Raw genomic sequence first — 24,404 nt, forward strand, 5'->3', positions numbered from 1 at the left:
TAATGATGCCATTGTCTTACTATTAATTTTTTGATAAAAGTAGGAGGTCTTATTAAAAACCACCCTTCATAGTTGTCTCTTTCATAAGGAAATGATCAACTAGCGGAAGGAGGAAAAGAGTACCTCATTTTATTGATATAACATAAGAACAACAATAATCCTTTGTATTACATCAGAAAAGATTGTCCTCTAAATATGCAGAAAACATCCTAGATACAACCAAACAATTACCCAACCGCTTCTTTAGCTAACTTATCCGCTCCCAATTACAACCCCTAGAAATTATCTTCACTATTAACGCCCTAGACAATACAAAAGACACAATTTCCTTGATTAGGTTACTAAAGTACACAGGAGCGGAAGAAGACGATTGGATCCATTCCACAACTGTTTTGTAATCACTCTCCATAATCAATCTACCTTTAGTTGACCAAACTGAGGAAAAGAAAATTTCAGTTCCTTTCCTATTGCCTTCAATTCGGCTAATGGAGGAGGTCCAGGTCCGACGCTTTCTGAAAACGACGCTAGACTGAAGCCATTTGAATCTTTCAGAATACCCCCTATGCCACCTGCCAACCCATCTTTTCTAACAGCACCATCAATATTGAACTTGTAGAAATCCACAGGAGGAGGAAGCCATCTCTGCAAAGCCCTACTCTGAACCTTTGAGCACTGGAGGTCGTCTGCTAGAGAGGGATCAGCAATCAATGAATCAACTGAGATAGAAACTTGATGGAACTTGGCTAAAAACCACTTAGCCAATCTAAATCTAATGATGAAGAAGAGGGAAGACCTGTCTAGGTCCCGGTTCTCGAATACAATTGAGTTTCTATGATTCCAAATAGACCAAAGAACAACACCCGAAATAAATTTCCAGATTCGTAGAATTTGCCATCAAATCAGGCCAAGAACTAAGGAGGGATAGAGGATCCTGAGGCAAAGTTGTACAGACATCCCAAAACATGAAGAACTTATTCCAAATCTCCCAAGCCACTGAGCAGAAAATAAACAAATGTTGGACAGATTCTTCATTTTGTTTACATAGCGGACAAAGATCACCATCTGCTAAGGGAACCCCTTTTATTCAACTCTGATTTTACTGCCAGTTTTTGGTGAGTTACTTTCCAGAGAAAAGTTTAGAGGAACCAACCCAAACCATACTCGTTTCTTTCAAATAGGGTTCTCCACATGATCCTTAGCTAAAGTCATTCTGCAGGATTTCACCGAAAACAGCCCATCACCCTTCCCAGACCATGATAGAAAATCATCCACTACCTCAGACAACTTTATGTTGTTCAATTTAATCATTAGTTCTAACCATTGTTCCAATTCCCATTCACACAAATTTCTTCTTGTTTGTATATTTCAAGACCAACCATTAGAATCATAACAACCAAAGTCGACCACATTACCCGATTTATTTGAAGACAATGCAAAAATTCTAGGAAATTGAATTTTCAAAGAGGTATTGTCTACCCAAACATCATTCCAAAAGGATATTGACTTAACATTCCCCACTTGGAACCTAGAATGAGATCTTAAACTCTCTCCAGCCGAATCATTCTTTAAGAAGCTACTGACAATTCCTTTCCATATCCAAGAGTCTTGGGGAGAATACACCCTACTTACAAACATAGTCAAACTGTCTACATTGTGTTTGCTACAAATCAAGTTTTTCCACAAGGTGTCTTTCTCATTTGCAAACTTCCAAATCCATCAAGTGTCGATTTCGGTGGACTCATTAATGGTTGATCCTTCTTTAGCAGATGGTTTCAAGTGTTCAAAAGTTCCGAATAGGGTTGTACATAAATGGCTCCCTCCCCCTGTTGACTTCTACAAGTTTAATGTAGATGGTGCTGTTAGAAGAGATGGGATGGCTGGTGGCATAGGGGTATTCTTAAAAATTCAAATGGCTTCGTTCTAGCGTCGTTTTCAGAGAGTGTTAGACATGGTCCTCCCCCATTAGCAGAGTTGAAGGCTATTAGGAAAGCTACTGAAATTTTCTATTCCTCAGTTTGAGCTACTAAAGGTAGATTGATGCTGGAAAGTGACTGTAAAAATGGATCCAGTGCCCCTGTGTACTTTAGTAATTTAATTACGGAGATTGAGTCTTATGTACTGTCTAGGGCGTTGTTAGTGAAGTTAATTTCTAGGGGTTGTAATTGGGAGGCTGATAAGTTAGCTAAAGAAGGGATTGGGTGATTGTTTGTTGTTTTATAAGATGTTCCTGCATCTTTTTAGGACATCCTTTTCTGATGTTATGTAAAGGTTTACTGTTGTATTTATGAAATATCAATAAAATGAGGTATTTTTTCCTCCTTCTGCTAGTTGTCTTTTAAAAAAGGAAAGGGACAACTAGAGGATATCCAGTACTTCGGGTACCCAAAAATGCAGATACTCGGTTTTGAATACCTGTACAATCATTTGTATCTCTCAAAAGATAACTATAGCCGCTCAAACATTTAGCTCTCTTATTATTGATCTTAAATGTCTTGTAATATACCTTACCTTATTTGCTTATTGATCTTATCTTCCTCATGATTGTGCTATGACTCGGTTACACATATAAGATTTCCAGCTCTTAATCACCACAGCTCCACATAATTAATCACTTTAAATAACCAAATTCCCATCTCAATCTGAACATTGCTCAGTACTAATTGAAATTATCAAGTTCTTCAAGTGTTCAATCCCAAGAACAAACAATGAATGCATTAGCAGCTACCAACAGAAACTTTAAGCATGCATCCAGGCTTCTTGGATTGGACTCTAAGCTTGGAAAGAGTTTGCTAATCCCTTTCAGGAAATCAAGGTGTCTAAATTTCTCTTTGTTTCTCCATTTTTTTATGTCTGTTATTCTCTTGAGATCTGCATGTACACTTTAATTGTGCCGTGTTTCGCAGGTCGAATGCACCGTGCCAAGAGATGATGGCACATTGACGACTTATGTCGGGTTCAGGGTTCAGCATGACAATGCAAGAGGCCCCATGAAAGGAGGAATCAGATATCACCCTGGGGTTGAGCCGGATGAAGTGAATGCTTTAGCACAGCTAATGACATGGAAGACTGCGGTTGCTAACATCCCGTACGGTGGTGCGAAAGGCGGGATCGGATGTGATCCGGGAGAGTTGAGTTTATCGGAGCTCGAACGGCTTACTCGAGTTTTCACACAGAAGATACATGACCTGATTGGGATTCACAGAGATGTTCCAGCGCCTGATATGGGTACAGGTCCACAGGTACAACTTGTACATGTATCGAAAATCTCGTTTCATTCAAGTTTTCTTTCTACCTAGTTGGTTCTAGCGTTCGAAAAGTGTTTAGAAATAGATGAATGTAACATTTTCTGTTGGTTAAACAGACAATGGCATGGATACTAGATGAGTACTCCAAATTCCACGGCTATTCACCAGCTGTAGTCACTGGAAAACCGACGGTAAGCATGTCCAAAACAAGGTAGAACATTCAAGTTCGTAACTCTTTTTTTCGTTTTGATTCAAGTTGTTATCATTTAGGATCTTGGAGGATCACTAGGCAGAGACGCAGCTACCGGCAGAGGAGTCTTCTTTGCCACCGAGGCACTTCTTAATGAACATGGAAAGGCCATCACCGGACAAAAATTAGTCATACAGGTGCACCTTCGATGCCCGAAAAACTTAAATTCTGACATGGACACACTTAAAATGTAGCAAAAATTCCATTTCAGGGCTTTGGAAATGTTGGTTCCTGGGTTGCAAGACTCATCCATGAGAAGGGTGGGAAGATTGTTGTTGTAAGTGATGTCACATGAGCCATAAAGAACGGAAAAGGCTTTGACATTCCAGCCTACTCAATCATGTCAAAGAAAACAAGGGTGTCAAAGGATTCTATGGCGGGGATTCTTTGGATTCTAAGTTAGTCCTCATCGAAGACTGCGACATACTCATCCCGGCAGCACTCGGAGGCATCATCAATAGGTTTAACCCCTCATTTTACATTTCATTTCCTGCAAATCAGTTTGATATTTGAAACTAAATGTTGTCCTTTTGATCTTTAAGGTAAAATGCAAAGGATATTAAAGCCAAGTTCATTATCAAAGCTACTAATCATCCTACTGATCCCGAGGCCGACAAGGTTAGTGTTCGTTATCCGAATTTGCAACTTCGAGTAGCTAAAAACATGTGCAAACGGTCTCATTTCCTCTCATTCTTCACATGCAGATCTAATCGAAGAAAGGGGTCGTTATCATCCCTGACATATACTCGAACTCCGGAGGAGTGACCGTTAGTTACTTCGAGTGGGTGCAGGTACATGTCACATACCACTCCTCATTTCCATTACCATTCTTCACACTAGAACCACATAAATAATCAATAGGTCACATTTTTTTCATGTTGTAGAACATTCAAGGCTTCAAAGGATGAGGAGTAGGTGAACAATGAGCTAAAGACATACATGACCAAAACATTCAAAGATGTTAAAGAGATGTGCCGTATTCACAACTGTGACCTCCGAATGGGAGCGTTTACCCTCGGGGTTAACCGCGTCGCACGAGCGACTGTTACCCGAGGTTGGGAAGTGTAAGAGGCTATGTCTATGCGGATCTGAATAAAAGATGGGATAGGCTATTGTGAGAACCATGATTTTTGGTTTACTCCATTGCAGTAGAACAAGTGTCATTGTTATTTGCTGCCTTTATGAGCACCAGTTTTGTTCCAAAAGAGGTCTCGTTACTATGATAAGATTAATGGATTTCATTTGCTGTCTTATTAGCACCTTTTTGTGTCCCCAAATGAAGTTTCATTAATGTGGGATTTGATGTGAACTTCTAATCCGGACTAATTCGGATCGACCCGTGTCGCGAAGCTTCTTTAATTAGTTGATAAGGTGAAAAAAATCGACTTTATTCATGTACAACTTCAATTTCTTTGATTATTTAATTTATTATTTTGTGATTATCTTTGATTTTTTCATGCACAATTCATGTACAACTTCAATTTCTCTTACACTATAAGTTTTTTAATTTTCTATTTTATTTTATTTGTTCTTTAAATTACTCTATAAATATCTATACTATCATAACACTTAATTCATAATCTCTTATTCTTTTAAAAAATAATATTATGAATATATTAGTAGATAATTTAGATAATATTTAATTTATTAAAAAATACAAATTTCATTACACAATGGAATTATTTTTTCGAATTATAATTTAATAAATATATAATTATAAATATTATATAATTTTAATTAATATTTAATTTATTAAATACTATGTCAAAGTACAGTGAAAAAGAAACTGAAATATTGGTGAGGGGCCCGCAACAACAAGTTATGACGCACCCTCTCCCACTATAGCAACCCAACCTGACCTGATACGATCGATTTAAAAAAAATAAAAATTCGAGTCAGGTTAGACCAATTTTTCAAAAGGTGACGTCGGATTAGATTGGGTTCGAGGGTGAAAAACTTCAATCCGAACCGATGATAATAATATAATATCTTTAAAAAAATATATTATTTTTTAATTTTTAAAAATTCAAGTTGAATCAAAATTAGAGGAGAAATCGAGTGGTAGATATATAATTTCCAATTGTATGAAGGATATAAAATTTTCGAACTCGAATAAAAAATATAATTAACTAAAAACCCAACCCAATGTCATCATGCAAATCTCTATGGGGAGACCTTAGGTGAGGACCCCTCCCACTGCCACAAATTATGACGTAGGCTCTCCCACTATGGGGAGACCTTAAGCTAGTGCCCCTCCCAAGTGCAATGGAGGTCACTAACCTAGGCCATGAGTCTTGTTGATCGCCCATTGACCCCGTCCAGGTAAGTATGTTGCTATGACGCCAGTTGCCTCTTATTTATACAGTCCAGCTCCTTGTCTGTTCACTTCCTCAGTCCATGTCGGATTAGTCTTCTGGGTTTGAATTTTCCAACCAACTGGTGAGTTGGTGAGGCTGAGTGAAGCAACAACGGATTTACAATGAATATACTAAACTCCTGAACATAATAATCTGTGTCCTTGTTTCTTTCTCCCAAAAATGGTTGTAAATCAGACATGGATTCCCTTTTGAATGGTCATAATTTAAGTTAGATATCAGAGTCTGCAAAAGCTTTCCCCAATGGAGTTGGAGGGTTTTTGTACTAAACTGTACACTTTAGCTACAAAGAACGGATTCATTTCGTTCATATTGTTTCGGTGAGTCAGTTCCATAAATCAACTATTTAGGCTCATTCTTATAATTGTGAAACAGATTAATGAGGACACCGTCATTCTTATAATTCTGATGAAAAGTGCTTACATCCCAAGCACTCTGGGAAATATATAACTAGGATATAGCTCGTAATCTTTGGCTAACACGGCGAAGTTCAATTCGGAACTTTGAATCAATCATCTCCTTGGAGAAGTACGACGTCCCCGATGACGACGTGATGGTGCACAGTTGAAATAACCGATAACATACATCACTGCAGTTGAACACAAGAACCCAGTAGGGTAGCCAATTGCTGCAGCTACCCATGAAAACATTGTTTCCTGTTTCTTCATCGATGGTAACCCTGGTGGAACCGAATCTTCTTCACAAGGAACCTGAATTTGCACCCCACACAAGCCACTGTTATTGGCATAAATCCAAAGATCGACCAGCCTATCCATTTGAGGACCTTCAGGAATCTTTCCACTAAGTTCGTTGTTGCTCAAGTCTAAATAATTTAGCTCCTGGAGCTCGGAAATTGTTCCTGGTATTCACCGGTAAGGTTATTGTGTGACAAATCCAGGGTCTCAAGACTCTGCAGATCACCAATACTCATTGGAATTTTGCCAGAAAATTCATTGAGTGAAAGGTTAAGTAGCTTCAAACTTTTGAGACCACCTAATGAATGTGGAATTCCTCCTGATAACTGGTTCTTTGACAAGTCCAGGAAAGTATAGATATCACGGTTTCGGATCGAGAGGCCTTGCTTTGATTTCTTCCAGTTCACTATCAAGTCATGGATTTCAACAGGAAAATTGAAGAAGTCAGAAAGTGCTACTGGAACATCTGGTGTGTCAATCATCCCTGTAAGATTTCCCAAGCTTTGAGGAATTTCACCATTGAGGTTGTTGTTGGAGAGGTCGAGGATTCGGAGACTGCTAAGACTCGACAGATCATTGGAGATCAATCCATCAATGGAATTGTTCCTAAGATTAAGTACTTGAAGAGAGGACAATTGAGAGAAGAAAGCTGGGAATTCACCACTGATATTGTTGTCATGAAGATCAAGGTGTTCAAGCATGGTCAAATTGCTAAAATTTTCAGGCAACGGACCAGAAAAGCCATTTTGACTTAACGAAAGCATCGAGGTGAAGAGTCCAAAATCCACAGGAACTTTACCAGAGAAATTGTTGGAAGAAATATCAACATAAGCAATTAAGCTATTTGGTCCAAATGCTGGAAATTCACTGCCAGAAAAGCTATTGTTTGACAAGTCCAGCAGTAATAACCTGTAGATATTTGAGATGGATTTTGGCACTAGCCCTGAAAACTTGTTTCCTTAGAGCATGAGTATCATTATTGAAGTAGTATTGATTTCTGGCAATTCGCCAGAAAACTTGTTTCTCGACAACACGAGGATCGATAGATTTCGAGATTGAAACAACTGAGGTGGCAAAGAGCCTGAGAGCTTGTTATCTGATAGAATAATTGTTCCAAGGCTTCTTTCAGCTGCTAACCACAGGGGGAACTCTCCTTCAAGATCATTCTCACTCAAGTCCAAGAAAATAAGATCAGTTTGATTGGAGATCCATCTAGGAATCTCCCCTCTAACACTGCAAGATCTCAATGATAATGAAGACAACTTACACATCGGCTCGATCTTGAGACTGTTGTTCCATGCTAATCTGTTTCCTCCAAGGTGCAGCTTCTTCAACTCCTTGAGTTCAAATAGCCATGCTGGGATCCCATCAGACAGCATATTGTTCTCCAGCTGAAGTGTCTCCAGCTTCCTCAGCTTCCGAACAGACGACGGGATTTCGCCACTCAAAAGATTCTTGCTCAAGTCTAGAGTTGTTAGATTCACCAAGTTCCCAATGCCAAGTGGTATCTCCATGGAAAGTGTATTGTTCTGCAGGATCAGAACTTCAAGCTTTGCGAGCTGCAATATCGACAATGGAATCCTACCGGATATTCGGTTGCTGGAAACCGTCAACTTCCTCAGTTCAGCGAGGCTTCCAAACTCTTCAGGAAGCTCTCCATGAATGAAGTTGGCATCCAAGCTCAACTGTTTCAAACTTTTAAGACCAACAAAATCATTAGGTAACCCTCCTTCGATCATATTGTCACTGAGATCAAGGAATTCCAGATTAGTCAAATTAAACAACTGCAGAGGAATTGAACCATTGAAGCTATTTCCTCTCATGTCAAGATGCACCAGTTCACTCAAATTTCGCAGTCCAATCCCCGGAATTGCACCTTGAATGGAATTGTAGGAAACGTCGAGCGACGTCAAGGTCTTGATCCAGAAAATCGGTGCCAAAACATCTGAAGTCTTTCCTAGTGTAGGAAAAACACTGGATAGATTCAGACCAATCACATGTTGTGAAGATGAACTGGAACCACATTCCACCAGAGCCCATTGACAACATTCTGAACTGGAATTCCATGTTTCCAAGCCACCAAGAACCAAATCTGTCGAGTTGTCGTCCCTCGTCGAATCTTGAACTAGAAAATCCTTGAACTCCAGGAGAGCATCTCGTTGCTCATGTAGGCATGGAAAGGAACCAATGAAGCTGAGACTTAGAACAAAAACTATACCATGATTTAGAAAGTAAGCTAAAATTTGCCATCTTTTAGCTTTTTGACGTTTACTTTTTTTCCACTTAATCTGCTTCTGGTTGCTACTTTTAAAGGAGGAAGTAACTACACTGGTTCATACATGGTAGTCAAAGGGTGAGTCTTTGCTCGTAATGTAAAATATTGATGGGAAAGTGAAGAGAAATTTCATTTTTTCCAGTGGGAAGGAATAAATTATAGTCATAGAGTGATGATGAAGGTAAGTTGGAATTAGTCAGATTATTCATAATTTTTAGTCATTATCAGTGTTGACTAGCACCGAAAGGTGCCTAAATTAATGCACCGAAAGGTGCATGACCCCTTTTATTGAAAATATAAAAAATGGGATAATTTAATTTAGTCACTAAATTTTATGGTATTTATAAATTAGTCCTTAGGTTTCAACTATAAATATTCTAGCTCATTTAGCTTCAAAACCATTCCAAAGCATTCTAGCTTTCTTCCAATACTAGAGAGATTTTAGAGAGTTTCTTGAGAGTTGTTTTCTCCTTTTTTATCTAGAGAGAATTATCATTGTTTTCTCCTTGGTAGATCGAGAGAGGTTGTAATTCCTATTTTCTCATAGTAAAATTCTTTTACTGTTGCCCGTGGTTTTTACCCTAAATATTTTAGGGATTTTCCACGTAAATTTTGTGTCTCTTTTATCTTCATTTTTATTTTCTTAAATTATCAGTTACGATTTTGCTCTATCCGATAGCCGTCTTCCGCAACAATCAGCTCGTTGAATCATAGCAAAATTTTGGTATAAAGAATAGGATAGTCAAAGTTTATATCATTTGTTTTTATTGTGAAGACATAATTGTGAAGATCAACAAATATAGTATTCCCTATTTAAATAGGTTTTCTTCAAAGGCAAAATGCCAAAAAAAAAGCCCATAATATATATTAAAATAGTTATTTTGGCATATATTTATTTTGGAACATTTTGACCTCAACATTTCATTTTATGGGAAAAAGGTCCCTAACGTTTGATCGAATAGTCACTTTGGCTCTTATTCTTTTTTCAGATTATTTTGGACCTCAACGTTTCAATTTATGATAAAAATACCCCTATTTTGAAGCGTTAACCGTTTATTGACTAACTATCTACATAGGGACCTTTTTGCCACTAAAATGAAACATTAGGGTCAAAATCCTCCCCAGAAAAAAAAGAATAAGAGCCAGACTAACTATTTAGTCAAACATTAGGGGCATTTTTTTTACATTATTTATGCATTCCACAAATGTGTTTCCATCAGGAAATTTCCTGGAAAACCCTTCAACATTTTATTTTAGTCCATTTAAATTTGAGATAATTCAGTAAACTATAATTTAAAAAGGAAAACAAACAATTAGATCATTACAAGATGTACTATTGGATTCAAAGCATCATATGATTAAACAAATGGCTGCCATTACTCAGAGGTTCTCAAATTGTACCAATTTTCTTCTTTTTCTACCCACGTCTTACATTCACATATGAAGATCAAAAATTCCTCACAGCTTCAGATTTTTTAACATTCTTTGTTCATTTTGGACTGTCACAATGTACACCAGAATGTGCAGACTGTCCGCCCGTAACAAATCGATGCAATGGGTTCTTCGCCCATTTTTCCTGCAACAAGAACAACAGTAACAGCAGACTATCATCAGGTATTCGAAAATATGAACTCATTGAAGCAAGAGGTCGAGCTTCGATGATAAAGAGACGAGCAACACTTGGCGGACACTTGGCAGAATTTGCACAATGGACGACCATCGTCAAGTGTAGTCCAAGCACTTGGATACCTGGACCACTTGCACACTAACAACATGGCCTACTGTCAGTAGGGAGGCGCCATTAGAGGGGGTTCTGCTTTCGGATCATGTGGCTACTATGCCTGGAAGAAAGGACAAAGGTGCTATAATGTTGGTAACAACAACAAAGATAGGGTCACGTTTATGGAAAAAGGAGTATAGATGGTTCAAATGAGCTGAACAAAGAACCTGCAGTAAAAGGGTGCAAGGATGGTAAAAAAAAAAACTAGTTGTTAAAAACCAGAACCTTCAACTGACTAACAGCAACAAGGAGAACTTTATTAGTCATTTGGACAATCCCTTTGTTTCCATTGATGCCTTCTCGATATTCGGTGAACTTTCGGGTCTGCAATGAAGATTTTAGTTTTAGCAGGCAAGTCTCAGCAAGAGGAGCTTATACAAAATGCATAAGAGCTTATTTGGATCAGCTTGTACATGCATGAGCTCATCAGTGATTATGCTAAAGCGATGATCAAGGTTTGCACCATGCTTTTACGAGTAACTAATGATTTGAGCATTGATGATCGTTGATTCTATTACCTTTTATTGTTTTTGACGTCTGTAATTCATCCCTGAGCGCGCTTTATACATCAAAGGCCTGGGGCTACTGCAGACATTATCTGTTGTCATCGAATTTCGAACTCTCATGTCCATCTTGAGCAGTGAAATCTGAATCTTCGATCCGGCCCTGGTTCCTTGTAAAGCTTCAATGGTGATTGCCTGTGTTACACAGGGAAACATGGTAAAAGTTTGAGTATGACAACTTGTAATTATATATAATTCCAATGGCGGATGCTTTCTGTAAATCATCATTGAGCATGCTTTTATACTCATCATGTAAACTTCCATGCGTTTCTGGCAAATTATAAACTTTCATGCTTGTGAAAGAAAAGGGGTCATTATTTTCAGTATTGAGTGCAATAATCACCTTCTCAGTATAAATGCGACACTGAAGCTATTCCAGTTCGACTCAGAAAAGTTGATAAACAAGTATAGTCAAGTTTGATTATGTCTCAAGTTGAATTCAAATTTGAAAATTGTTGTCTGATAGAATTCGAACCAATATTGAGTGCCGAGTTTTGAATAAGCTCGAGCCTGTAATTGTTCGGACTTAGCTCAGCTCGATTACACCCTAGCCATGATACCAAGCACATAAATGGAACAACCAAAGATTTTGTTCATTAACAGTGAAAAAACTGCTACGGAAAAGGGGCATTGAGAAACCTGTTTTCCAACATTCTTCCTAACACCGTTCCTAATTCACTAGGGACTGAAAAGTGTTCGATACAAACACAGTACAGGGATCTAAGTTGGAACAATATAGAAGCTTTCATCCTCAACTTCAGTCAACAACAAAGAAGTGAGGGCTACAATTACAATCAAAGGAGGCCAAAAAACATTTTATAAGCCGTCTTTGAACGTACTTTATCGTTTCGAAACTCGAGACATTCTTTCTTGTTCACAAGATCAGCAACATTAGGCCCTCGGACATCAAGCTCGGCAGGACTATCATCGGTCGATGACACAGATTCAGATATGCCTTGGTTTTCGTCATCACTGTATGAACGGGCTTTGCTTTTGACCTTATTGATAGTACCACGCTGATAACTATTGCGGCTTGTGGTTGGACTGGATCCAAAATTTTCTGAGCAGGACTTCTGAACCTCCTGTATTGTTTCTCAGAGTAGCCCGAGTTCAACTCGTTTGGATCTTGGAGAGAACAGATGAGTCTCCTTGGAGTCGTAAAGAGGTTGTCAACGTTAATCTGTGACCGTGACCTCTGAAGAACAAAATGTAGCAATGCAAATGCAGTTTAAACAAACAAATAAGAGGGCCAAATCTACATAAACAATGTAGAGAATTTTACCTGAGGACTGGGAGTGGCACTTCTTGCTACCCCATTTCTAGGACTCCTATGCAAGAATCCCGAAAGTTCGTCCGTTAACTCGGATCCATGATTGCTGAGAAGGTCAGAAGGTGAATTGCATATGAACCTCCGTTAGCAACCGCAGAGAACAAACCATCTTTAAGCGATACATCTACACCTCCATTTTCGTATCTCCAAAGCTTCCGATTCACACTCCTTTGATCATATTCCATGTTGCAAGAAATTTGAGTCATTGAAATTGGTGACTCAAGCAATGAGTCATATTCCATAAAGGAATCGAGCGTCTGTGATTCAGGTGAAGCGGTTGCAGGAGATTCTCACTAGTTGTGCCTATGTTCCTCCTTTGGTTGAGATCTCTCCTACCAAAATTTGATCCAGTAACCGAACCACAACTGTTCTCAATTTTTGACCCTTTCTTGCGCTATTTTCTTTGCAGATTGAGAAGCTTCATAAGCTGCCCCTTTAACATAAGCCATCTGATCAGATTGACACTTCTCCATCTCTTCTATAATCAGCCTACCTCAGAGTGTATGCTCCTTGGATCCAACCACTTCATCAAGAAATTTATCATTTGTATTGCGGAAAACCGTTCTGAGAATTGCCTTCTGCAAGCCCCGCATTCGATATTCTCAACCCAGATTTTATTAACAATCGAGCATATGCTTCAACAAATCAGAGCATTCTGCTTAGCCAAAGCCATAACCAGCCCCATATGTGCATTTGTTTGAGACTTCTCATCCAAAGCACCAGCTACATTTTGACAAACATTGGTGACCATGTCATCGGAAGCAAACTCCAGTTATCGGACTCTACAAGCGCCTTCAAGCAAAGGGCAGCTCCCGAGCTCAAGCTTTCTTGGGAACCTAAAAGAGATTCCGAAAGAGGATTACAAAGCGAGTGAATTATATGCCTCTTCTTATCTGCTGGAGTGGTAGGATCAATCCCATATCTTGCAATGGCAGGAACCACCTTCGAGCAGGCTTGTTGTAGAGGAAAAGAGCCTGCACTGGAAGCTAATGTCTTGATAATGGTAGACATTATGCTATCGATCTGAGGAACAATCTTCACACCATGAACCCGTGCAAGAACTTCATAGAGCGAAATGGGTATTCACCCGACACACACCCGGTTTCTTTCGTCTCGGAAACTTGAGCAAGGAACACCGGTATCTCCTTCGAATCCAAGTCTCTCACATATGATTTCAGTGCTTTCATTGCAGATTTCCGGCTGTCGGCATCTTTGTCAAGTTTGCCAATTCTTGACGCAATATCGGGCTAAGATTTCTACCCATCATTTACCTGAAAAAACATAAGAGTCCCCTGAAAGTTGAGTATCTCAATATCCTAACTTAAATACCGAGGAATCTGAGAAAAAAAGGACAATAAACCAGAAATTACACTCATTTCTGAGAAAATCTACTCACTAGATTAATACAAACTAAAAGAAGAAAACCAAGTTTAAATTTATGATGTTCCACTAGTTCCCTACATTTTCCTATGAACCTAAAACAAAATAAGACCTTGATCTGGAAACCTAACATGAGTTTTTCCTATTATACAATTAAAAAACCAAGTTTATGAAAAAGGGTAGTTCAGATTTTGCTCAAGAACCGCAAAATGAACTCTGAAATGATAGAACCCTTTCGAAAAACCAAGTTTATGAAATAGGGTAGTTCAGATTTGGCTCAAGAACAGCAAAATGAACTCCGAAACGATTAAATAATTATAAAAAACAAGTTTATAAAAAAGGGTACTTCAGATTTTGCTCAAGAACTGCAAAATGAACCCTGAAATAATAAAACAATTATTAAAAAAACCAAGTTCAAAAAGGGGTCCTTCAGATTTTGCTCAAGAACAACCAGAGTGAACTTAAATAGCTATAAAAATAACCAACAAAAGAAAAGAACCAACCTTTCAGTTTCTTCTATAAACTCTCTTCCGAGTCGTCTTCTTCACCCGACAAGCAAAGAAGTCATCTTTCTAGTTTCCAACCAAAGTTGAATCTTGAAACATATCTGAAACGAGTTTCTTAATCTGGGAACTAATAAAAAACCAAACCGAGAAATTTAAAATAAAAGAACTGTTTTTTAATTCAGTTTTTGGGGTCTACGTATTCCGGGTGGTTGATGATGGTTGGCCATGGAGGTGAAAAATGAGGAGACTTTCACGTATTCCAGGTTTTTTTTATTTTGTTAATTAATTTTGAGTAGACCGGACACCCCGTATATCAAGGGGCTGTCCGAAAACAGATCGAGGAACTCGTTTCGCCTTTTCACGTTGAAATTCAAAATCGTTTTCGAAATACCACCGCTGTCCCCGATCTTGTACGTCCCGCTACGAAATGTTGTCTGTTTTGACGGTTATACCCTTTCTTTTTTGAAGATCTTATGGATAGAGATCACAAATACACGTGTCCAAACTTGCAATTCACTACTCCTTGTCTTTTCTGCCTTTCTTTTTCTTTTTCCAAATCTAGAAAGAAAGACAAAACAAACAAACAAATACTATCATCATTCCCTTTTCTTCTTTGACGGGGTACATATTCAGTATCTAAACTATCAAGTTTAATATGTTTTAGTATCTAAACTTTTAATTTTATCAAAATTATATATAACGTTTAGTTTTCATTTATTTTCATTTTAGTATCCAGCCGTTAAAAACTTAAAGCGTATAGTACTTAAACCATCAACTTTGGTCTATTTTAGTACTTAAACTTTTAATCTTTTCAAAAATTAATGTTAAATTTTAAACGAATACTAAAATAAAACAAAAACTAAAGTCACTATAATACACATTATATTTTGGGCGTGGGAGAAAACCTATAAGATAACATACTATTAAAATTATTTGCTACGATAGAGTCATTGCTAAAGTAAGGGAGGAGTCGCATTACACTCTATGCGTCAGGGTCGGAATATATCTTTGTTGGAGACGCGTTGCACTCAAGCATCCCATTGTAATTAAATTTATATATTTTGTATTGTTGGTGCTTGGCCATGAATATGATTTTCCTCACTTTTTATTAGTTTGATGCATGGTCGTGAATACGATGCATGGAGACGCACTGACTGCAATGCGACTTAGCTAGGTCACTCGTTTCTGATGATTTTTAAAAGACACATTATTTTTCCGACATCTTTCAATGGGTACTATAGCATTCACATTATACCAAAAAATAATTTCAGTGAGACCCTATTTAAGCCAATATTATTTTCACAACACCATTTAACCAATAACATCATTTGTGTAAATAATATTTTTCATATTTTCATATTTCACATGTAACGGTGTGATTGTTGACCAAACACATATATGTTCATTATCTTTTACAAGTCATTTATCATTATATGATTAGATGAGTTCCTTGAGACGCATCGATGTATGAACCCGTCCAATTAAGACATATTGTTGTTGATCATGTTAGATATAAAGTCGGTCAAAATGACAAAAAATAGTTATGATAATGATCCTGTTAAAGAATAATTAATACGAAAAAAAAATCACACACAATCAACGACCATTGCACTATTAAACTCATTCACAAAGAAGTCGTTAGTGATATATATATATATTTTATTGTTTATCATATTGTACTTTTTTATTATAATATTGTATCTTAATTTTATTTGATTTTATAACAAGTTGAATTAAGTTTACAATTGTTATTACTTCTATAAATCAAAAATAGTTTTCTTTAAAGTTGTAATAAATTATTTTTTGTATTTTATAATACAATCCCTTAAAATATATATTTTATGAGTCGCGACTTTCATATGAATTAAAATATCTTTTAAAATCTGTTAATTAGATTGTCATATAGAATAAAATAGACCTTCTAATAGACACATATAATCGAACATATTTTTACTCTATTATATGTGGAACAAAAATATTATTTTAAAAAATTAATAAGAAATAGGTATCAATTTAAAAAGATTTTTTTAGTAGTGATATTTAGGTAAAACAAAAGAAGTAATAGTATTAAAGGGTTGGTTGAGTAGTAAGCAATTTGATATCACTTAAATGAGACTCAAGTTCGAGTCTTATGTATGTAGGAAATCCCCATTGGAAGACCCATATACCAAAACTAAACATGTGATTCGGGTCAATCTAGATTAGTCATGATAAAGCATTAGAACCCGGAAGAGAAAAAAAAGTCATCAATGTGTCGTTTACCTAGGGATGGGCATGGGTCGAGTTTCGGCCAACCCGACCCGACACGAAAATTTTACATCCTTCACACTACCCAACCCGATCCGAAAAATATATACCCTCCACACGACCCAAACCCGACCTGATTTTTTGAGATAAAATTCGAATATGATACAACCCAACCCGAAATAATAAAAAAATATTAATTTTATTCAATAAAAACAATGATTTAATTGAAAAAATATATATATATGAGTATTATTATAATTATTCCTAAATATATAAGGTAAAATTATTTTTTTTAATCTGGTCAGATCGGGTATTTTTTTACCATAAAGCCGAATCCAACCCGACCTGAAACCCGTCGAGTTCGGATCCCATGCCCATCCCTACATTTACCCTGGATATGGGGCAGGGGTAGTTTTGACATTTTAGATCATTGTGGTTTATTTTGAAGTCCCGCGCGACCATTGCGGATTCTTCAAATTCAATTATCCTTTGGTTTAGATTCACGGATTCAATTCAAAATTTTCGAGAAATACAGAGAGGGAAAGAGAGAGCTCTACTTTGGGCACGCAATTGCTGACAACAAGTACAATAACATAACAGTATATCTTAAAAAACATTAAAAGATAATTTATTTAATTATTATTTAAAAATATTAAAAAAATATTAAATGACAAATGGGACACTAAGGGGTTGTTTGTTTGGTTCTGAATGTAATCATTCAGCACTAAATGCTGAACCGTTCAGTATTTAGCATTTTTGTTTCTCACATCTAAATGATTCAGTGTTGACTGATTTAGCAAAACAGTGCTGAAAGATTCAGTATCAAGTACATTCTGAATCATTCAGAGCCATTATCAAATAATATGTCATATTTAGAGCTAATTCATACAGAACCTGTAAATTATTCAATATTTGAATCATTCAACGTTTAATCATTATGAAAGAAATAAAACATTAGCTATAAATAAAATATTATTTATTAATTTATCATGACATGACATGTTATCTCTCCTGACTACAAGTCAAACAACAATAGTTAATGGTGTAATATTTATTTTTTAATTAAATTAAAATTTTAATAGTTATTTTATAATTTTTCAAATATTAATGGATAAAAGATTTGTTAATTTGTTATCTTTTCCTGGTGTTGTTAGTTATTTTTTCTCATTCATCTTTGTTAGCTGATTGATGATATTAGTATTGATGTTCGTCGTCGGTAGTCGATATTCATTATTTTTCCTTTATTTCTTATATTACATATTTTTTTCTTTATTATTATTTTTTAAATTTTTAATAATTTTATCTTTGTGTTACGTTTTTCTGTTGTCTTTATGAGACATTTTACTATGTATTCTAACACGATTCGAGTCTTCTTTATCATTTGTTTTGGTCGTTATCATTGTTCAAATGTCCCATGGTTGGATTTGAAGTTGTCTTAACTGATCAAGATAACGCTTACTTGTTAGCATGATGATCTTCTTTGCTTTGGACCCTCGAATTGAATTTGCATGCATAATTTGCAACCAAAAATAGCTTTCTCACGATGCTCGATTCTGATTTACAATTATCAATGGTCTGATATAAGAATAAGTGCCCAAACTGTAATGCCCCGAATTTTGAGTTTTAGCTTCAGATTAACTCGAGAGGGTTTACGGATCGTGTAAAGTTTACAATTGAAGTCGTTGAGCTAAGTGTGGGCTTGATTAGATGCAAATTGGGCACATTTGGTCTTAAAAATGGATTCTTGTATATAAGGGGAAATATAATGAATCAAAGGTGTGATTACACTATTATTGAAAATCAAGGCTGATTTTAAAGATTATGGTCAGCCTTGGGCGTGGGTTTATTACAAAAGCTGAAGTACTTTTATTTATTCTATTTATTTTCTTCTTTCTCCATTTTTTTGTTCCTTCTTCATTCAACAAGCTCATTATATCAAAGTAAGTTCTTTAAGCATATTTCATGTTCCTCTTAGATTTCAAATTCCTCTTAGATTTCAAATTCATCCTTAAGGCTTCCAACAACATTATTCTGTAAATCAAAAGCTTTTCTGCCAGAGTAAGTGGGTGGAGCATCCTAGGTCAAATAAGAAGGTGAGAGCAAATGTGGTTGAGGAAAAGAGCTTCATTTTGATATCTAACATTACTCTTTTCCCCTTATAGGACACCAACCTTGCATTGGTAAAAGTGGTTTTTAATGAGTCTCGTTTTAAAAAAAAATAAAATTAGTGTATTTTTAATCTTTTGTGATGTTATAGCTTTCATAATCATGATGTTTTGGTGAGATTTGAGTGTTTGAACATGTTTGGGTTCTTGCTTGATTTATGCCCTAAATGACATTTTTATTGTAAACCTAGTGTTTTTATAGTGCTAGATGATCCTAAATAACTTTCTTATGTTTTAGGACATGATATGGGATCAAGCTAGGATGTTTACGAGGTTTTTTAATGTTTCTCAAGCCTTATTGGGTATTATGGGTTGTAGTATCGATATTATTCATATTCAGGATGAAAATTAGGTTTTCTAAGCCACGATATCGAATGAACTGGTATCGATACTAGTCCCTTAATATCAATATTGAGGATAACAATATTGATACTAAAGGTTTGGTACCGATATCAGTCGATTAGTATCCATATCATATGAACTGGTATCCATACCGGATGAATTGATATTTATAGAGAAAGTTTGGTATCCATACTGAAAGGTTTAGTATCCATACTAGAGGCTTGAGATCAATTCCAAAGGTTATTAAAGGACTATAAATGCTCTTGAGCGTGCTAAATGACCAAAATACCTTTATGTGGTACAAATTACCAAAATAACCTTAGTAAGTAAGAAACTTTAAAAGTACTTTTAAAGGGATACGTAACGAATAATTATGAATGATAGATCATTATGAAGGATATACTTGTAAGCGAGATGGTGTATCATATGAATAATGTGATACATAAATTGTATACCATGTGAATATTGATAAGGTGATAACGTACAAGTTGTCATTTTAATTAAAGTGTAAATTGAGGAAAAGTGTGATGAGAGTTATTAGAGAGTCGTTAACGATTAATGAACCCAAATTAGGTGTTGGGCTAGCAAATAATACACTAAATAAGTAGCGGTAATAGTAATCATCATAGGAGCGTAAAACTCCAATGACACCTTTATAGGGGAAAATAACCAAACGCCTTTAAGTGTTAAATGACCAAAATAATATGATCTAACTAATAAATGTAAAAACGTTATTAAACCCTTGTTTAATGTTTTAAATGATAAAACGAGTGACATAGTAGCGAGTAAGGGGATGACCTCACCTGATTGTGATGAGTTATAATAGTGAATAGTTAAGCTACTTTAATTTCCCTTGTGTGACAGTGCTTGATGTGTATGGCTTATGGGCACCACTGTATGTATGTGTGATTACATTGATGATGATTGATGGATATCCATAATGCTTGGCTTGATTGCTATTGTGATATTAAGACATTGTTATATTCGAGTGGAAATTATATAGAGGCTTATGTGACATTGGGTTCCCCTCCATGATCTACACAAAGTCTATGTGATGACTAAGAGATCATTTGTATGTTGGTAGGAATTTTACTGATGCTTATGTGATATCGGGTTCCCCATTTATGATTAATATTTGACGACTATATGAGACTGTAACACCATAAACCCGATTGGGCCTAAAGTATCACACTGGGCTACCAAGACAACCCTTGATTTTCAAAACATGTTCAATTTTTTTCAAACACGTGGAATGGTATCATATATACAACATAAAGAATTGCTATAAAATATTTATAAAACTGGAGCTCCATAACACATAATTTAAAAAAAATAATACATCATGAAGTTTATAACTCAAATACATAAGTAAGGTTCTATGAATACACATGCCCACTAAAGCTACAGTACAATACTCTATCGGAGATGTTGGAAGTCCTGCTATAATGATGCTCTATGAACGATCCAAACTAGAAACTTGCCAACAGAAAACATCTGAAGGCTGAGCTTACATAGCCCAATAGTATAATTGCTAATCTATAGCAACATAAGAATTCATAAACACAAGCATGTGAAAGACATGGTACCAAGAAGTAGGTATATGCATGATCTAGATAAAGTGCTACCTAATTAAGGTTCACCAACTCTACCTCTTAAGTGAAAGTTTAATGTTTCTCTTAGTCTCTATTAAGGGTCTCGCCATGAGTAAATATATACTAGGTCTCTAACCTCAGTGTCTTCCTATAATGAGTAAACAAGCATGAGGGTATAATGCATCATTATACAACATACAATAATATCACCCGATATCACAAAGATGTCAGGTACAATCACACAACAACAAGTAAGCATCATGGTATAGCTCAGGGTCACATACCATCCTTTTGTTAGGCAATCCCAAGTACCTCAGGCGAGGTCCATATCACTTAGCATCGGCACCTCACAAGTATCTTAAGCTAGGTCTGGGTCACATAGCGTTAATACCTTGTTAGGCTAGTATACTCCTCTAGAGTACTCGGAATGTGTCTGGATCACATACCGTCAATACAACATCCAACTAGCGTTTAAAGTGTCATCACACTAATTTAGACATATTCGGATATTATATGCATACAAGACGATCGTCCTACTGCTAAAGTAACTCAGTTGTCCTCACTATTTCCTGAATGACAAACAAAGGCATAAGTTTTATGAATATTACCTCATAAGGCTCTTATGGTTATCATACAATTAATATTATTATTATTATCTTATTATTATTATTATAAGTATTTCCTTCAAAGCTAACATCTTAACACACGTTAACTAATGTTACACTAAGGCAATCGGAGTAGCTCGGCTACTAGCTACCGAATTTGTTGAAGTCAGGTGAGGTCATCCCTCCTTCATCCGACGTTATTCAACTTGTCGTCTAACTTAGGATGTAAAGGAAAAGTTTATCATCATGACATTGATGATAATTTACCTAACAACTTTATTCCGATCATTAGCATTTTAAGGGTTTTTTAGTCATCTCTGTCTCTAGAGGGATATATAACCATTTCATAATTTCATGACGATTGCAGTGCGTGTTTGTAATACCCCAAATTTTGGTTAGTGACCGAAATGTAACTTTTGAAAGTTTGGTGGTCAAAGTATAAAACTTAGAAGAAATTTTAGGGAATTAAGTGATAAAGTTCCTAAAAAGAATTTTATTCCATTAATAGATATTTTACTTTTGGGAGTGGGGTTTTATGAAAATCATATTTTAGATTTGGAATTTTAGTAACGAAAAATGAGAAATGATTAAAGTTCGGTAAGGAATCGATATTTTCAGATTGAATTGAAAGTTTACAAAAATTTGAAGGATGTTATAAAATGGTTAGAAATATTATTTTAATATTTTGGATCAAAGAAATTTGGTTTGGAAATGTGCAATTTTTCAGATTTAACCAAAACAGTGGAATTTAGTGACTAAAACGCAATTTTTGGAAATTTATGGGATTTTTCGTAAATTAAAGTCAAAATAATTCATCTTTGACTTTGATAGAAGATAAGGATGAATTGTCATGGTTTTGTGGTAAATAAGAAGATTCATTAAGGGTGATTTGGTCTTATCCCAATTAAATGAATATTATATTCATTTAAGTGGAATATAATGTAAAATACTATGAAATGCACCCAACATATCATTTCACTTGCTCATCTTCTTCTCCAAATCAGTCGTGGGTTTTCTCTTAAGGTAAGAGAAAACGTTCAACTCAATTTTCAAGCAATTTACTTAGGATTTTGAGTAAGTTGTAAATAGAAAATTGTTATATACGAAAAACACTATCATTTGGTACCAATATTGCATGATAATCTTGTTGGTGTGCAAAGATCCCAAATTTTATAGGTTGTGTTCATAAAAAAGGATCATGAAATTGATGATGGATCTTGATGTTTGTGAAGTAGTTGATGATTCATATTCAAGCATGTATAATGATTAGAACATGTTTAATATTTCTAGAACTTGTTCTTAGTTTTGGTCATGGATTGTTTGAGTGAGAAAAATTATGGAAAATTATATATGGGTTGGAAATGATGAAGGAAGTATTCTACAAGTCTTAGAAAAATTTGAGGACCATTTTGTAATTTTTGAAAAGTTGGAGATCAATTCGTAAATTCTAGAAAATTGAGGGATTGTTGTGTAAGTGTTATATAATTGATGTACTATGCTGGAATTTTTGGTATTAAGAATATAAGTGATAAAATGGTGAAGGACCATTTTATTTAAGTTGGAAAAATTGGTGACAAGATTAAAAAGAATTAATAAGTATTTAAATATTTGGTGGAAATTGAGTTCAAGTATATCATGGAATTGATATGGAATGTGTTTATGTTAGTACAATACTAACATATGTAATCGTTATGAATTTGTGATTTATTCAGATCGTGATTGATTTGTGATCGAAGCAAGTCAAATAAAAAAAAGGGTTTATGGTGGACAATAGTGAGGCACATATATTTTGCAAGATATAAAGTGTCAATGTGAGTGCAATACATGCATGAAATTATACATGGATGTTTTATACATCATCAAGAAGACTTGTGATAAGTTGACCTTGTTTATATCAGTATGATACTATGTCATATTTTTATAAATTGACATGACATTGATATGTCATAGTATGAAATTATAATGCATTGATTTTGGAAAATGTAATATTTTACCATGAATGTTATTTCGAGTATGAACTGTCCAATGTTAAAATATGATAATATACCTTGCCATGGATGGAACGAATAAAATATACTATATGCCTAAGTAAGTCATTGAGGGACATAATATAGTTGGCATGCCAAAGAGTATAGCAGTTGTAGGTTTATAATACACTTTGGTGTATATGGTGGGCATGACCTTATGTGTAATACACTTCGGTGTATATGGTGGGCACGACCTTATGTGTAATACACTTCAGTGTATATGGTGGGCACGACCTTATGTGTAAAACACTTCGGTGTATATGGTGGGCATGACCTTATATATAGCACTACGGTGTAAATGTTACTTGAATACCCAGGGTCCTCAGGGTTGTATATTGGGCTATTGTCTATGGTTTTATAGATTATTGGTTAATAAATGGTAAGTATAAAATTAAGCTTATGAGCTAATGGAATAAATGGCAAGTATATTGGTAAGAAATTTTATACTCAATTATATTATTTTGATCATGGTAAAATATTGGATATGTTGGTAACATGATTTTAAGGTATTTTGTTTTTATAATGAAATTCATGCATAAGTTGTATTGCATTGTTATTGTTTTAATTGCCTCACTAAGTTTATACTTAACGTGTGATGATTTTCATGCATAGGTAAAAAGCTAGTAGTGGAATAAGGAGTGCAAAGCGACATCAAACATCAAGAAGTATATTTCTATATCAGTAAGGCGTCCTAAGATGTATTGTTGCCTTTATTAGTGGCATGTAACTATTAATGTTTTAAGTGCTTTGTTGAATAAATTTGGAAACAAAATGGCAATTTTATGAGTTTTTGTATATTGCTGAAATTACTGTAGCAGCACTATAGCAGTTACTGTAGCAATGTATCACAATTATAATTCGAAATTTGGTGCATCGATGCGCTGTTCACGTTACTGTAGCAGTGCATCGGTACACTGTTCAATGTTCAATGTTCACTATTCACTATTCACGACACTATTCATAAAAAAATCTTTTGAATTAAATTTGTTATAACGAAATATAAATTATATGATATGGTATTTTTATA

At 35.5% G+C, this 24,404-nt stretch overlaps 2 protein-coding genes, 1 non-coding gene and 2 pseudogenes across 3 annotated transcripts in view; 2 read left to right on the forward strand and 3 right to left on the reverse strand.

The window, feature by feature from the left end:
* The first annotated feature begins 1,744 nt into the window (after window positions 1-1,744).
* On the forward strand, window positions 1,745-4,220 carry LOC120154880 (annotated as a pseudogene).
* A 1,442-nt stretch (window positions 4,221-5,662) lies between these two features.
* LOC120154935 lies at window positions 5,663-5,825 on the reverse strand. The gene has a single exon (XR_005518920.1). It is a non-coding gene; the product is annotated as a U1 spliceosomal RNA (small nuclear RNA).
* Window positions 5,826-6,301: 476 nt separating this feature from the next.
* On the reverse strand, window positions 6,302-11,339 carry LOC120154881 (receptor-like protein 46). Its single transcript, XM_039166520.1, is given in 5 exon segments — window positions 6,302-6,735; window positions 6,738-8,888; window positions 10,347-10,416; window positions 10,846-10,944; window positions 11,214-11,339. Coding segments are annotated over 5 exon segments (2,799 nt in total). The 3' UTR covers window positions 6,302-6,382.
* Window positions 11,340-11,767: 428 nt separating this feature from the next.
* LOC120154811 lies at window positions 11,768-13,777 on the reverse strand (annotated as a pseudogene).
* A 4,164-nt stretch (window positions 13,778-17,941) lies between these two features.
* The window catches only part of LOC120154837 (TATA-box-binding protein-like), a 30,746-nt gene continuing 24,283 nt past the window's right edge, over window positions 17,942-24,404 (forward strand). The window contains exons 1-2 of the mRNA XM_039166483.1: window positions 17,942-17,953; window positions 19,333-19,336. The gene's annotated coding sequence lies outside the window, so the exon portion shown is untranslated. The remainder of the gene's footprint in view (window positions 17,954-19,332; window positions 19,337-24,404) is intronic.

The sequence above is a fragment of the Hibiscus syriacus genome, unplaced genomic scaffold (genome assembly GCF_006381635.1).
Source record: "Hibiscus syriacus cultivar Baekdansim isolate YM2019G1 unplaced genomic scaffold, ASM638163v2 tig00111151_pilon, whole genome shotgun sequence".
NCBI classification, from domain to species: Eukaryota; Viridiplantae; Streptophyta; class Magnoliopsida; order Malvales; family Malvaceae; genus Hibiscus; species Hibiscus syriacus.